This window comes from Propithecus coquereli, unplaced genomic scaffold (assembly GCF_000956105.1).
Source record: "Propithecus coquereli isolate 6110/MARCELLA unplaced genomic scaffold, Pcoq_1.0 Scaffold163, whole genome shotgun sequence".
Taxonomy (NCBI): domain Eukaryota; kingdom Metazoa; phylum Chordata; class Mammalia; order Primates; family Indriidae; genus Propithecus; species Propithecus coquereli.
In genome coordinates, this window is record NW_012140858.1 from 4021761 (window position 1) to 4037648 (window position 15888).

General features: G+C 54.4%; 1 protein-coding gene across 3 annotated transcripts in view; it reads right to left on the reverse strand.

Moving 5' to 3' along the window:
• Positions 1–15888, reverse strand: part of AKNA (AT-hook transcription factor) — a 46515-nt gene that overhangs the window by 26647 nt on the left and 3980 nt on the right. The window contains exons 2-6 of one of the 3 annotated variants that reach the window (XM_012641196.1): positions 13252–13635; positions 9292–10358; positions 7414–7488; positions 2341–2497; positions 1469–1623 (exon numbers count right to left, since the gene is read on the reverse strand). In XM_012641196.1, the coding sequence (XP_012496650.1) occupies positions 1469–1623; positions 2341–2497; positions 7414–7488; positions 9292–10358; positions 13252–13522 (1725 nt within the window). In that variant the 5' untranslated portion in view covers positions 13523–13635. Of the gene's footprint in view, positions 1–1468; positions 1624–2340; positions 2498–7413; positions 7489–9291; positions 10359–13251; positions 13688–15888 lie in introns of those variants that run through there. The other 2 variants (XM_012641198.1, XM_012641199.1) reach the window with 2 other exon arrangements.

A 15888-nucleotide genomic window follows, 5' to 3' on the forward strand; every position in this document is an offset into this window, starting at 1 on the left:
ATATATTTTATTTAATACCAAATATCATTTCAACATGTAATAATATAAAAAATGATTAGGGAGAGATATGCTCTTTTCACACTGAGTCTTTGAAATCTGGTATGTGTTTTACAGTCATAGGACGTTTCAGTTTGGAATGGCCCATGTTGGGTACTCGAAGGCCACATGTGGCCAGTGGCTCCCATATCGGATGGCCCAGCTCTGCATCATCAGGGCTCAGCTGGTACCCCAGCTCCTGCTGTGTGTGATGACTTGACTTTGCTTTATTTCATGGACAAAGAAGAAAATGTCTCTCTAGTTACAGGACCAAGATGGTGGGGATAAAAAGGAATAAAGTACTTGTGCATGCTACTCCAACATGCATGAGCCTTGGAAACATCATGGTAAGTGAAAGAAGTCAGACAGAAAAGGGCAAATATTGTATGAATCTATTTTTACGAAATGCCCAGGAAAGGCAAGCCCACAGAGACAGAAAGCAGCTGAACAGCTGCCTGAGGCTGGGGGAGGAGGGAATGGGGAGTGATTGCTTAATAGAGATGGGGTTTCTTATTGGGCGATGAAAATGTTCTAAAAACTGATGGTGGTGATGGCTGCATGAATTGTGAATATACTAAAAACCACTCAAGCATATACTTCAAATGAGTGGACTGTATGATATATGAATTATGTTTCAATAAAGTGTTAACAAAAAGAAAAGAAAAGAATGATAGTATTTCTCTGAAGGAATTTGTTTTATGGATATGGTGGTACATATAACTATTGCATTTCCCTTTTTGCATCAGCAACTAGGAAGCTCAAAGCTAAACGTGTGACTCAGTAAAGTGCTCAGGGCGCAACAGCACATTTTGTTTACTTACTTCACCTCAAGTTAATTTATTTTTTTCTACCCCTACTTCCCCTCTGCTTCAGTTTCCTCACTTCCGTTTTCAGAATGCGGTTAAAATGTATGTATTTTCATAAGCCGCTTTAAAGCACTTTTGGAATAAAGCCAAATGTATAGTTACAAATAGATCTGCAAACAATTCATGGTTACTGGGACTGTTTGATGAAAACATAAAGGCCCTGTGAGAGGTAACTGAGAACTGATTTCTCTAATAAAATGAACTAAGAAAGTGGGGCGATTTATCCTGGAGGTAGAGCGGAGGGTCTGTTACCCTTCCAGAATCCTGAACGAGCTGAGTCTCCTGTGAGCCCACCAGGAGACCATTTCAAGCACAACTGGAGGGGTTTTGATGTGATGCCGAAAGGGGGCGCTAAAGCTAGCACTGGATGACAAGGAGGAGGCCGGACCGTGAGGCCTCTAAAATCAGGGGAGAGGCTCCTGTTTTCGAGACAGCCGAGTTGACTGGGTGCAGAGGCAGAGGAATGACAAGCGAGTCTCCCAGAGAGCCACCCGCCCAAGCAGGCAGAGGCTCTGCTCTCTCCAGGTGGGTTAAGTCTCTCGGAGCAAAGCTGGGATTCCGCTCACCTTGGCCAGGAACCGGCTGGCCTGAGAGGCCAGAAGCTGGGCCTGTTCCGCTGAGGGCTGGTCCTTGGCATTGCCTTGGTTCTCCGAGAGCCACCCTGGGGTGGGCATGCAGGTGGGCGAGGAGGGGCTCAGGTCTCCTCGAGCCGCTGGCCGCCCTGGAATACACAACTGCTGAAACCTGGGCCAAGAACAGCCCTTCCAAGGGCTGAAGGACAGGCTGAACCTCAACATCACCGCCTCCATCATCAAGGCACAGCTCAGCCATCTCGTGTGCCATCCTCGCACTGGCAGAGGAAGTGGGCTGGGCAGAGTGCCGCCCGCCATTTACAGGGGAGAACACAGTCCGGTTCTGCCCCGATCACACAGCTGGAAGGAGTAGAGCCACGCCAGGCCTCCGGGTTCCCGGCCACTTGTGTGTGCTCTAACTCAGGAAGATGTGGGTTCAATGCCTGGCCCTTCCCCCTTCCCCTTTGTAGCTGTGTGACCTTCAGCATGTCCTCATCTCTGTGAGCCTCGGTCTCCTCAACTGTCATTGGGTAACAACAGTGCGTACCTCACCAGGTAGACGTGGGGATGAACTGAGATCGCACGTGTCAAGGCTTAGTACAGGGCCTGGCCCCAATATGGCCTCCCCAAGGACAATGTTCTCTGTTACGCAACTCACCGAAGATCACCGACATGCCAAGTGACAGAGCCAGGGCCTCCCCCACTGGACACTTTCCACATCTGTCAGACATCTCCAGTCAAAGGGGCCTTGCCTCCCTCCCTCCCCTGGCCTGAAGCCAGTGCCATCCCCAGACAAACCAAGTTCCCCCCAAAAGCAGGATCACAGGCAGAAGCAGCACCCCCGGCACACTCCTCTCTCAACTCACCTGAGGCCTCAGAGGCCTGGGGGTCCTCGGCGGGGCCCGGCCACCGCTGCGCTGCGCGGGGCTGTGGGATGGTGAAGGACAAGACCTTGGTCCCCTGGGACACCGTTCCCGCGTGGATGCTGTGGCTGGGCCGGGGCGGGTCCGAGTACAGGTTCACCTGTGGAAGAGGAAGGCACCAGCGGGGCTTCAGGTGGGGCCAACTACCCAAAGGCCTCGTCTTCATTCGCTGCTTCATTTAGGGGCTCAGCAGACACGCCCCGCAGTAATAAACACGACCTGCCAGTGGAGCCTGGAGGGGCCGAACACTGACTGAAGGGCTTACAAGCTCTTTCAGCTTCCCTGACAGCGGGGCAGGCCCATCGTCCCCATCGGAGACTCAGAGAGGTTAAGTCATTTACTCAAAATCTCCAGCTGATAAGTCCTTGGAGCAGGATTATGACACTACATAATCCCAAAGCCAATGGTTTTCCACTACTGACAAGAATTTTTATTAATAATGCTTGTTATAATATAATTATAATATTATAATCAATATGCTGTATAATACAGAACATAATTATTTCTTAATAACAAATATAAATATTTCCAATAACAACTATTACTATATTGATAACGATGGCAACTAATGGCTGTTTGAATGAAAGAGTGAACCATCACGTGCACAAACGGATCTGTATTGGTAGCACATCTCCATCATTTGAGGGTGGATTTAATAAGGCAAACAGCCTCGTGTGTGAGACAGAAGCCTGGAGTCAGGCTGATGACCAGGGAAGATCTTTTGAAGCTCAAAAATAGAGGGAAGCCACGTGCCATACGGTGCTTTAGAGCAGAGTTTGGAGAACCATGGTCTGTTTTTGTAAACAGGGTTTTGTTGAACAGGGCCATGCCTGTTTGTTCACATGTTATCTATAGCTGCGTTCACACTCCAGCAGCAGAGTTGAGCAGCTGCAACAGAGACTGTCTGGTCCACGAAGCTGAAAATATTCACGATCCGGCCCTTGACAGAGAAAGTTTGCCAACTCTGGCTTAGCGTGTGGGCTCCGCGGTCAGAGCCCAGGTTCATGTTCACGCCCCACCACTGCACACCTCTGAGTGCTAGTTGACTTAATTAACCTCTCTGTGCACAAAGTAAGTGCTCAGTAAATAGCAGCCACCACCCTTACAGCCACCACCCTCACATCACCATCCTCACCCCCACCATCATCACGCAGCCCCCATGGAGGCAGTCGTGGAAAGGCTGCACTCCGCCCCCGTGGCTCTTGCTCGTCGTGATGTCAGGTGGGTTATCCTTAACTGCCCACTGCTGCCCCAGGGCCGGGAGTGGGTGGTGTGGGGTGGGCCTGGTGGAGGGGGCTCCCTGCTTAAGCTGCTCTCCAGGTCCTGGCTGCCGCTGAGAAATCTACTCCAGGTGTGGCTTGGCCCTGCTGCCTCCCCCTCTCTCAGGCCCAGCCTCCCTAGATGAAAACAAAGCTGGATTTTCATAATCTCCTCTGCCATCTGCTCAGAGCCGCCTGTGGGGGCCTGCCATCAGCACCCTCTCCTCCTGAGGTGACCCCAATCCCAGGGGAGGCCCAGCCCTCTGACGCGTTTCCCGCATGGGGCGCGCAGGGAGCAGCAGCTCTGAGCCAGGTGGGCCCTTTGTTTGGGGGAGCAAGGAGGGGCTGGAAGCAGAGAAGCCACAGGCCTGTGTAGATGCCCACGAAGCCACGAGAAGCGGGGAGTGGGGGTGGGTGTGTGGCATGCTGGCTGCTCAGGCCTGTCCCTCCCAGGACCTGTCTCCTTGGACACAGTCAGACCCATCCCGGAAAGCTAGGGCGCCGCTTTTAAGCCAGGGTGTCCCCCGGTGCTCCCTGCGGCTGCATGAGCCCCTCACGGCATTCTGTGAAGCGTCAGTCAGGATTCTGTAAGGGGCGGACCGGCAGTCTGGGAAAGATCGGGTTAAACAAATGAATATTGTCTGCACAGATGGATTTCTCACAGCCTTTAAAATGCTAATGGGCTTTGTGATTGGGGCAGGAGGGGAGGGTGGAGAGAGCAGGACTGTGTCCCCCCTCTTCTGGGCACAGGGACCGCCCTCACCCCAACTCCACCCGGGGCTTCTAGATCAGCCAGTGGCCATCAGAACACACCGAAAAAAGTGACTTTATGTGATCCCCCAATTCTTTCTGGGGTAATTTCTGACCACCTCAGCTCTTCCAGATGCCCCTGCAGCTGACATGCAGGGGGAGGGGACAGGGGAGGTGCCAACATGGCAGCAGATGCAGTGACATCACCAGAAACTCTGGCCAGAGGCCAGTGCACAGGACAGAGCCCACCAGTGACTCCTGGCCAGGACTGGCTCCCTGCCCCCAGATCCACTGGTGGTCCCAGGCCAGGCCTTGGGACTCCCCAGTCAACCCCCCTCGCTGCAGATTCTACAGCTATTTAGCCTATTCCTGCTAGAGAGTGTGGTGTAAACAGTGGGCTTCAGAGCCAGGTTGCTGGGTTCGAACCCCTGTTCTGGCACCTACGTGCTGAGTGATCTTGGGCAAGTTACTTACCCTCTCTGTGCCTCAGCTTCCCCAATGGCAAATTATTAATACTTAGGACAGCTTATTACCATTTTATGACTAAAACCACCATCAATCTGCCTCGTCCCTACGCCTCTCCCACTCTCCCAGGGCCAGGGCCTGAGCCACAAGAAGCGGGCAGTGGTAGCTGCTTGGAGTCAGGCAGATGACCCAGGCAAGGGAAAAGAACACCGGCTCTGGAATCAGGCAGCCGTGGGTTTAAGTCCCAACTCTGCCTCTCGCACCAGCTGCGGGATGTTAAGCAACAATATTAGAAACTGGCTCAGCCTTGGTTTCTGCGTGTGGAGAGGCTCAAATGAGATGACCCTCAGCCTGGGGGCTGGCACCTTTTGCTGCCCAGCGAATGTCAGTCTCCTTCTGTGGGTCCCCAGCCATTGCTGCCCACTCACCCGCCGGGCCTGGCCCCGGTGTGTCCAGGACGACGTCCCCAGCCTGGCCCCCTCCTGGGTGGGTCCAGCCCTCCCCTGTGGGCTCTGAGCAGAGTGAAGGGGCTCAGAAGTCCTGGAGGTCACGTCCACTGCTCAGCTGCAGGGCAGGGACGCCTCTGTGAACTGGCTCCCTGACGCATGCTCTGAGCGGGGTGCTGTCCTGGGGTCTCCTAAGCCTCGGGGTTAGAGAGCACAGAGCCCTGGACAGAGTAAGGAAGCCCAGCCGCTGCGATCCCCACTTCCCTCAGGCCCCGTGGGTCCCGGGCAAGTCCCCTCCTGGCTGTGGGGCTTGTGTCCTCCTCTGCACGCTGGGACGGCAAGACTGCCCCATACTGCTGCCCAGGGCAGCCGTGAGATTGAGGGGCGAGGGCAGAGTCCAGCTGAACCGGGCTTACCCTTCCTGTGAGGAGAGCCCTCAGGCTAAGCAGTCCTTTTTCTAGAAAGTGAGAGTGAACTGTCCCGAACCACCCCACCTTCCCTCCTGGGACGCGCGCGTACACACACACACACACACACACACACACCCAGGGGTCTGGGCTGCCGACCAGGCCAGGGTGCCCGCACAAGGGTAAGGGCCCTGAGTCCTACTGGGTCAGGGAGGCACCGTGAGAGGAGGCGCCACAGCTGCCCTCCCACGTGTCTTCCCTGCCCGTGGCCATCACTGTGCCTGGCATAAGACAGGCACTCAGTAAACACCTTGTAATACCAATATTCTCTAACTCTCATGAAGGGCCTGCCAGGTGCTGGGTAAGTGCTTCCCACGCACCGACTCACACCTGTAAGTGTGTGCAGGAGGAGGGCAGGGCAGGGGGAAGGCCAGGACCTCTCGGCCTGCACCACTGTGTATCCCGTGACCTTTGGCAGCCTCTACCCCAACTAGGGCCCCGGCTTCCCAGACTAAATGCGGAAGCTGAAGGGTTTGGGCCTGATGGCCAGTTCCTTTCTCCTCGGACCTTCTAGCAGTCTGTGGCCATGAGAATGTGGCTTCCCCAGAGAGGGTGACCCACCAGGCCCCTCTGTCCCTCCCCGACTCCCTGTCCCTTGCGTCCTCGAATCTGGCTCAGCAGTTGGGAGAGTTGGAAAGAGCCTCACTAGCATTCAAAACGTGGAAGGCTGATCAGCCCCCTTTTACACATGTGCCCAGTGAGGCCAGGGGAGCGGGCTCTACCTGTGCTGGGGAATAGGTGTGGGGACGCAGGAGGATTCCTGGTTCTAAAACAGGCCCCCTTCCGTTTCTCACCCTGGCTGCCTCCACCCATGTGCCCTGGAAGCGCCTCTAGAGCTGAGAGCAGCAGCTGTGGCGGGGGAGGGGTCCTGGAGCATTAAGGAGGTACAGGCAGGGTGGGGTGTCTGCATCTCTGCACCTCAGTTCCCGCCCCCTCCTCCACTGCAGCCTGATGGGGCAAGAGCGGGGCTGGGAGAAGCAGGAAGCCATGAGGGGCCACCGCAGGCCCACTTCCTCCCTCACCCCAGAAAAGAGGAAGGTCCCAAGTGCAGAATTCACAGCCTCCTCCCAAGACGCGGTGGGGGCTGGGCAGCACGGCAGGGGCTCCCTGGGGTGGGGAGTGCACCCTTCATGCTCCCCCTGCCTCACGCTGGTATTCAGAGGAGGGGAGAGGCTGTGGGCCAGACAGTGGGGGAGGAGAAAGGCAGAGGTGTGATCCGGGAAGACTCAGGCCAGAAACAAGCACCAGGCTGAGCAGAAGTTCAGTGCCACTCCCAGGAGGCTCAGGGAGCCTGAGTAACGTCTTTAAGGTGACACAGCTGGCTGGTGATGCGATCAGGAGTTGAGAGCCCAGCTAGAAGCAGAGAACTTCTGAGGAAATTCCTGGGCACTGGGGATCCCAGCATTCGAGGACATCAAAGGTCGTTAGCGGTAAAGGAGACAGCCCAGGGAGGGCGAGATTGCTGCCCAGGGTCACAGAGGGACCTTGGGGAAGAATGAGGACTGGTTTTCCACCATCTCCAGGGCCTCGACGGATGCAGGAGGCAGCAGCTGTTCCCTAAGACTACGGGAAAGTGTCATCTCCGGGGGGCGCCCAGCCCCACGCCTCCAGCCCACCCCAGCCTGGTACCTTGGCCCCAAGGCGCAGCTGGTCGATGGTGTTCTCGGCCTCCGCGTACTTGGTGAGGAGCTTGTGGTAGTCTTCCTGCAGGAAAGAGAGAGCAACGCCGTCACACGCCAGGCACGCAACACAGCCCTCCTTGCTGTGAGACCCCGGCCGGCAACAGCCCCGCCATGGGGGCTTCTGGCTTCCTCAGGGTATAAGTGTCTAGCGGTGGGAGCTGAGCAGAGCAATCTCCAGGCTCTCATGCGATGCAGACCCCCACGCCCAAATTCTCGAGCGTCAGAGGCAGCAGGACAAGTCATCTAACCCCCCCGCCCCTCCGCCGACAAGTCTGGAACGTGGGCCTCTGGCTGGTTTACTCTGACTCATAGCCCCGTCACAGAGGGCGGCCATCGCTTTATTCGTCCAGACCCCCTGCCCGTCTGCTGGCTCTGCGGGGCGAGACCCGTGTCCGTCTTCCCCACGGCTCCACTGCCAGCGCTTAACTAGTATGTGCCCAACAAGTATTTTTAATGGCTGATTGAGTGAATTGTCCAAGCGTCCCACGGTAGAAAAATAGAAAACTCGAAATCACAGTTCCACCTACTCAGAGTCACTTGCCTTAAACACACCCAAAGAGCTTCAGTCAAAGAAGTCATTACAGAGAAAAAGCAAAGGCATGTGTCACTGGTCACCTTTGAAGGATGGGAGGGAGCTGACTCATTGTTCTGAAACGAGGACAGAACTGAGCACCTCTCTCGTCTTTCCTGTACAGACGAGAACTTGGTCATCGAACAGCTGAGGAGGGAAATTTTTACTTCTTAGATTTCCAGCCATTCCCACGGAAGGAGCGACCGTAGTAGAACACTACCATTTTGTCACCCCAAGGGAAGGAAAGACAGGGTCAAGACAACGCCCACGGTGGGGGCGCTGCGAACATCACAAATGTGTCCCCTGAAGGCAGCACGCAGGCCACCCATGACGTGCTCTGGCCACACCCCACGGCCCCACAGAGCTCACAGTCTAGAGAGGAAACGGTCCGTAAACAGACGCTTCCAATCCGAAAAAGCCCCTAAACCTACCAACATCCAGGACAAAGAGAGGGCGAAGAGACACCACAGCGCACGTCGGCCAAGTCCAGAACGTGGGCAACTGTACAGGGCAGACTGACTTTCTCAACAACTAGAGTGTAAGGAAGAAGTAAAAGACAGAAAAGACAGAGTAGAAGAGATTCGAAAAAAGAAACGCAAACGAAATGAAAATAGAAACAAAAAGGGAGCAGAGACTTGCAAGGCACGCTGGCCACATGTAGCGCAGGAGCCGTGCTCGGATTCCGATCCGAACAGACCCAAGCGAGCAAGCCATTTACGAGACACGGAGGGGTCTGAACGCGGCTCAGCATTCGATGATATTAAGGACCGGCATTAACATTGAGGTATGATAATGGTATCGTGGTTGTGTTTCAAATAAGGTCTTTATCATTAAACATGTACACACTAAAGTATTTTTGGCAAAATGGTTGGATGCCTGAAATCTTGCTTCAAGATAATCCAGTTGGGATGAGCGGGGGCAGTGGGAGCCGTAGACAAGGAACGCCATCAGGGGCTGCTAACCGTGGGTGCTGGGTGGTGGGTGCACGGGGGTTCATTGTACTATTTTCTCTCTTGCGTATGTTTGAATTTTTGCATAGCAAAAGCTGAAAACAAACAGATCATCCCTGAAACACGAATACGATCACTGCTGTTTTGAGCACTGGGCCTGGGTCTGTCTCATGGCTCTGGGATCCCCCCCTTCCACCAGCAGGAGGCTCCTGGACCAGCCCCAAGGCCTCCCCCCTTCAACCGACCTCCATCCCAGGCCAACGGGTGCCTTGGTGACAGACCCACAGACACAAGTCCCGCTTACCTGGAGCTGATGGACCAGCTCCGTGGCTTGTTCAGGTGTCTGAAACTCTTGGGGCACCCTGGTGACAGGGTGGGCGGGAGGCAGGTCCTTCTGCAGGGATGCTTCTCCGCTGCTCATCAGCACCTCCTGCACAATCTCGGCTGGCGACTTGAAGACGAGGGGCCTGGCAGGGCCCTGAGGCTGCCTGTTATGGCTCCGGGACTTGGGGGGACGGTAGCTTTCATCTTTGGGGAACCTCACCCGGGGCCCCACCTTGGAGAAATCAGGGAGTGGGTAGTTCAGCCGCCCCCGGCCGTACTTGGAGGCATCAGAAGAAGAGCGGCCAGCCAGAGTGGCTCCCTGCGTGGGCGGTGGCCTGCCCTGCCGGGCTGGCCTAGGCGGAGGATTCAAGGGGCTGATGGAGCCAGTGAATCGGGAAGGGAGCGGCTTAGGTGATGTCTTCGTCTGCTTCCAGGTTTGGTCCTCGGGCTGAGGGCAGGAGAGGCTGACAGTTCCTTTCCTCCATCTATCGGTGGGATGCTGGGGGTTCTGGGCTGGGGGTGTTGAGGGGTCCTGGAATTCCGTGGCGGTTGCCCAAGCAACGCAGCCTGCAGTTCTGTCGTCTGGGCTAAGGAGGTGGAGGCTGGTGCTCTGTGGCAAGGTTTCTGTCAGGGCAGTGGGCTGGGGGACGTCGGTCTCTCCTTCCCAGGTGGAGTCGAGGCTGTCACTAGGGTGATCGAGGCTCACAGTCCCACTGCTCCAGGACCTTGCTGGACTGAGTTCAACGAACGGGTTGACCTCAGAATGTTCTGAAGGTTTGTCTCCACTGGCGTGTTTACCGGAGGCCACCCAGCCTCTGGCCTGTCCCTGCCCCAGGGCCACAGGGCTGGTGTTCCCATTGCCCTCCGAGCTGCCACCAGCCTCATAGCCCATCTTTGGGGAGCTCTCTCCAGCGTCCTCAACATCAGGACTTCCGAGGGCCCCATCTTGCTCCTCTTCAGTCATGTCCAAGTGCTGGTCCTGCTTGGGGAGCCAGTTGAGCGGCAAGCTGGAACTTTCTGGGTTGTCCACATCCTCGGCTTCAACCTCTGCAAAGACAGGTGCTTCGCTGCTTAGCATACTCCAGGTCTCCACTCACCATGTAACGCCTCCCCCAGTCACTTCGACTCTCTGGCTTTCACCTGCTCATCATGTGGCATAGCAGCAATCCCAGTGAGCCTCCCATACACCCAAGTGCTTGTGTGACACCCCCTCTGGTTGCCTCAGAGGCCCTTCAAACTCAAACCCCAAACCCGGGGGTCCCTCCAGTGTGTCTCAGCTCAGCAGAAGCTGCATGAGCCACAAAGTCTGGAAGGCACCTTTGCCATCTCTCTCCTCCCAACCCCCTCAACCCAGTCTGTCACCTGGTCCTGCCACGTTGCCTCCTGCAGAGCTCACAAGCTCACCTACTGCTCTGAAGCCCACCACCACCACCTGTGCTCACACCGTGTCCTCTCCCGCCTGGACCACTGCGGCAGTCACCTCATCGTCTCCTGGGTCCTCACCCTCATCCCCCATCTGAAAACTTATCCGTGTCTTCCTGTTGTTCCCAGGACAAAATTGGAAGCTTTACTATGGTCCTGCAGTCCCTGCCACTCTCCGGATCCATCTCCCTCCACGGCCCCCTCAGGTCTCCCTGCTGCTCCAGCTGGGCCACACACACCTGGGGAGTCCAGGCTGCCACTAGGGTGGTTGAGGCTCATGGTCCCACTGCTCCAGGACCACCACGGGGACTGCGACTGTGCTCCCTCCTCTGCTGGGTGCTCTCTCCCTCCCTTTGCCTAGTTGACTCCTATCTGTCCTTCAGTCATTAGCTCAACCTTTCCCCCATCAGGGGAGTCTTAGGTCTCTCTGACTTTGGTCAAATTCTCCCTTTTATAGGCTCTCATAAGACTGGCTACCTCTACTTTGTACTTCTTATCACAGTGGCAGTTACCCATTTATTTATGCGATTACTTCATTCATATTTGTCTCCTCCACTACACTGCAAGTTCCATAAGGGCAGGGACACTCTCTGTTTTTGTTCACTGTTGCATTTACAGAGTTGGTACTCAATATTATTTGTTGCCTGAACAGAAAGAAGGAAAGAAGAGAGGGAAGGAGGGAGGAATATAAACTATATAAAGCTCCCAGGAAATGCATAGTTGTTGTAATTATTACATAGCAGGTACTCAAGAAACATTTATCCATCACCCACCCACCCATCCAACCATCCTGCCTTTCAACCACCCATCCACATACCCACCCACTCACCTGCCCATCATCCTCCCATCCATCCATCCATCCATCCTCCCATCCGTCATCCATGTAGTAAATGTTTATTGAGCACCTTCTCTCATCTAAGTCCCTGTGTTGGCCTTTGGGATAGATGCAAGGTTTGATGAGACATAGTTTAGGTACCACTAAGCATGGGCTTTGCCCTGGCCACGTGCACCTTTGTCATACCCCTTGCATCACTCTCTGCTCCTCGGTGCTCCTTCTCCTACCCCTGACATCTCCACATCCCTTAACCACCTAGGTCATTCTTATTTATAGCACACATATGAAGCCCATAGAAGTTAAGTAACTTGCCAGAAATCACATAGCGATTCAGAGCAGTCCTGAATCTTCAAACCCAGGCCCCAGCCATGCAGGTGAGTTTGCTTCTGCCACTGGGGTGTAGAGCATGGGCTCTGGAGCCAGGGAGCCCTGGGTTCGATCCAGCTCCTCTGACCCCTCACTGGGGCTGTGGGTAAGTCGCTGACCTCTCTGGCAGTCCTTACTCAAACCTGAGGCCAGACCCTCCTACCTGGCTGAGAGTGGTGGGAGGAAGGAGAGAGGGCTGGGCCCAGCCCTGTGCCTGGCACACAGTAAGGGGGGGTTACATCATAGCAGGGGGTTACCACATGACCCCAGGAAGAGATGCCTCTGCCCTGTCAACCCCACGCATCTCAGTCACCACTCCCTGGTGGAGAGCACAGAAGTGGCTCCGGACAGGCAGCAGTGGGCAAACCCCACTGTAGGCAGATCAGTCATGTGAAACTGTGGGGAATGGAACCACCACCAGCCTGCTGGCTTCTCCACCCTCCACATGGGGCCTGCAAGATCCATAATATCCTAAAACTGGGGCATCTCATTCATAATCAAAGTGCAATAGCTACCATGTATCAAGATTTTACTATTCTCAATGATATTATTACTCCCATTTCACAGATGGGGAAACCAAGATTCAGACAGAAGGACTTGCCAAGCAAAACTAGGAATTTAGTCTAAGTTGGTCTCCATGCAAAGAGAAAACAGTTATTGCAGAAAACAAACAAACAAAAAATGCAAACATTCCCATTGCTAATTGGGATTTTAAAAAAGTCTTATAAATGGGCATAACCCCCGGACCAAGTAATTCCAATTACCAAAGATATTATCAAGCCAAGTGTGCAAAAATGTATAAATGACATTCATCTCTGCGTTATTTAAGTAGAAATAACAAGAAACTATTAAAATGCCCAGCGGAAGGAGACTGGCCCTACAAATTGCAGGATATCCACACCGTGGAATTCTCTGCAGGCATTAGGAATGACATGAGCGAGAAGATTTGATGAACTGGGAAAACGTTCATATCTATTAAGTTAACTAGAAAAAGCAGGTTCCAATGGAGTATGCAGAACGCTGTTCCATATTCATATTGCATTTGCATAGCCATACATATGGAATAGAGTGCTTATCTGGGGACAGGGTGGGATGAGAAGTAATTTTTAATTTTATCTCTTTTTTGCTTATATCTTCTGATTTTCTGTAATGAACAGTATTACTTATGCTTTAATTTAAATATTTTAAAATTTTAAATTATAGATTTTGTAGAATTTAATTTGAAAACGCAAAGCTCCCTGTATCGCCCTCCCCCTGCCAGCAGATGGGGTGTTTGGGGGACAGGACACCCCTATGGGGGTGGGGGGTCAGTCTCACCTTCTCCTGAAGACTCCCCTGACTCAGGGTCCTGATGTCCCTCAGGCTGCAGGTCTGGGTCCCAATCCGGGGGCAGCAGGCACCGCTGGGCCAGGTGGAAGTCCTCCAGGAGCTCGGGGCTGGTGGCATTCGGAAAGGTCCCCTCTTCCCTCCAGCCTTGCATGCCACTTCTATCTGCACCCTTCTCCTCCACCCAGGCCCAGCGCCGCCGCCGGGGCCCCTTCCCCAGGCCAGGTTCAGCCCAGCGGACCTCAGTCCCGGAGCTGGCCATCGGGCATGGCCTGGGCTTCACCTGGGCCGCTTCATCTTTGGGAGACAGAGCTGCCGCTGGGGGCCCCAGAGTCACCTCCGGCTTCCTTCAGCACCAGCCATCCTGCCTGTGGCCTGTCAGGGACACAATGAAGGGGTAACATTAATCCTCAAGTCCCCTCCTTTATTCAGAACAAGAAGTCACCAGCAGGAACTCTGGAGTCACAAAGCCCAGCTCCATCCCCCCACAGCTGTGTGACTTGGCCAAGTCACTTTGCCTTCCTTTTCTTCACTAGTAAAACTGGGATAATAATTCCTCTCTCTCTCCAGGGATTTATAAACTACCTGAGACATAGGACGAGGAGCCCAGCAGGCAGCTCACCGACCAACAGGTGTCCGGTGAGTGCCAGCTACTGTCACTGTGCACCCGGCCCCGGCTCCGTGCACGGGCACAGGGCACAGGCCCTGCTCACAGCAGAGCCAGTAGCCCAGGACGAAGCAGACGGACAACCAGCAACTACAAATCCAGGTGAGACGTGATGGGGAAGTCAGGACAGTCCTAGTTTAGAAGCCACTTCCTCTGACCTCCCTCCATAAGAATTCAGACTGAGAAGAGGGGAACGGAGAGCAGAGCATTCCAGTGCCCCAAATAATTGAAAACAGGCCCTCAAACACATACGTGTCCACACAGGTTCGGAGCGGCTGCTCACCTAGCCCAAGGTGGAAACAACCCAAATGTCCATCAATAAACAATTTGTGGTATCTACATATAATGTAATATTACTCAGCCATAAAAAGAAATGAAGAAAAAAGAAGGAATGAAGTACGTACATGAAGTCTGTACATGGGTGAACCTCAAAAACATGCTAAATGAAAGATGCAGACACAAAAGGCCACGTACGTCAACAGCATGGTACCATGGCTACGCAATGTCCAGACCAGGCAAATCCGCAGAGAGAAGCGGATTGGCACTCGCCAGGGGCTGGGGAGAGGACAGTGGCCGGTAACTGCTGAATGGTACAGGGTTTCCTTTTGCAGTGATGAGGGTGCTTTGCCACTAGATAGAGGTGGTGATTATGCAACATTGTAAATATACTAAATGCCACTGAATTGTTCACCTTAAAATGCTTAGTTTTATGTTATTATCTGAATTTCACCTCAATTTAAAAACAAAAAAAAAAGCATTCCAGACCAGGGGACCTGGGGGCAGGAGGGAGCGAACCTGCCAGGGACTTTGCTGGCCATGGAAGTGGTCTCCCCAGTGGCTGCGGTACAGACACGGGGGCGGTCACATTGCCAGCAGGAGTGGGGCAGGGCAGGGGTTGACCAGACCCAGGAGGGCATTTCAGGGCCTGTCCAGGAGTTGGACGTGCCTCCCAGGCATGGAGAGCCCCATCGTAGGTGGCTTAGAAGTTTCCCTCTGGCTGCTCTGGGAGGATGAGCCAGGACAGGCGGCTGGCCGCACAGGGACTTCAGGCGGCTGTGGCAGGAGCAGGGTGGTGGGGAAGGGCTTCCCCTTCCTCTGCCTTCCTTCTATTCTCTCCTTCTTCCCTGCTTTTCCTTCTCCCTCTCATCTCCTTTTGCCTCCTTCTGCTATTCCCCCAAGCACTTCCTCGGTGCCAAGCACTGCGCCAGGCCCAGGAAACACAAAGCTGATGCAGAGCAGGCACAGTCCCACCTGGGAGATCCCAGCCACAGGTTTCAAAGGACTGCAGCATGTCAGCGTGGTTAGGTCCCCCAGGTCAGCTCATGCAAAGGCCTTCTTCTACAGGTGGGGAAACTGAGGCCCAGAGAGAGGAGGGGCCTTGCCCAAAGCCACACATGGGTCAGGCTGGGGTGAAAGTCAGCCTCCTGGCCCACGGTCCGGGCTCTTCCTTCCACGCTGTGGCCAAGCGGAGTATGACTCCAGGCCTCCCAGGACAGACGTGTCTGTGTTTATCCCATCAGCCTCGTGAGCACTTGGATCCTGGTCAGGAGCCTTCATTTGCATGGTTGGGAAATGTCAGCAGGCAGCTATTTCTGGACAGAAAGTTCCCCAGGGAACAGCGCAGCCCGAGAAAGGCTGACTTCTTAAGGGTTGGGGTAGGGACATTCTTCCCTTCTTGGTTGCAACCGCTGCTCTGTGAACGGGGGCTCAGAATTTCTACCCTCTCCCCCTGCCCAGTCTTCCTCTCTGCCCCCCGCCAAATGCAGAGCCCCAGAATTCCCTCCACATTGCCCTGTGTACTGCTCCCAGCCCCACCCGCCCCACCACATGTGCTGTGCCCCCTCTGTGTCGCCTGGCTAGAAGCCTTCCCCACGTGTTCTCCATCTGCCCTCCCACAACCACACAGGGTAGGTCACAGGAAAACTATTTTTCAGATGACAAAACTGAAGCTCAGCATGGAA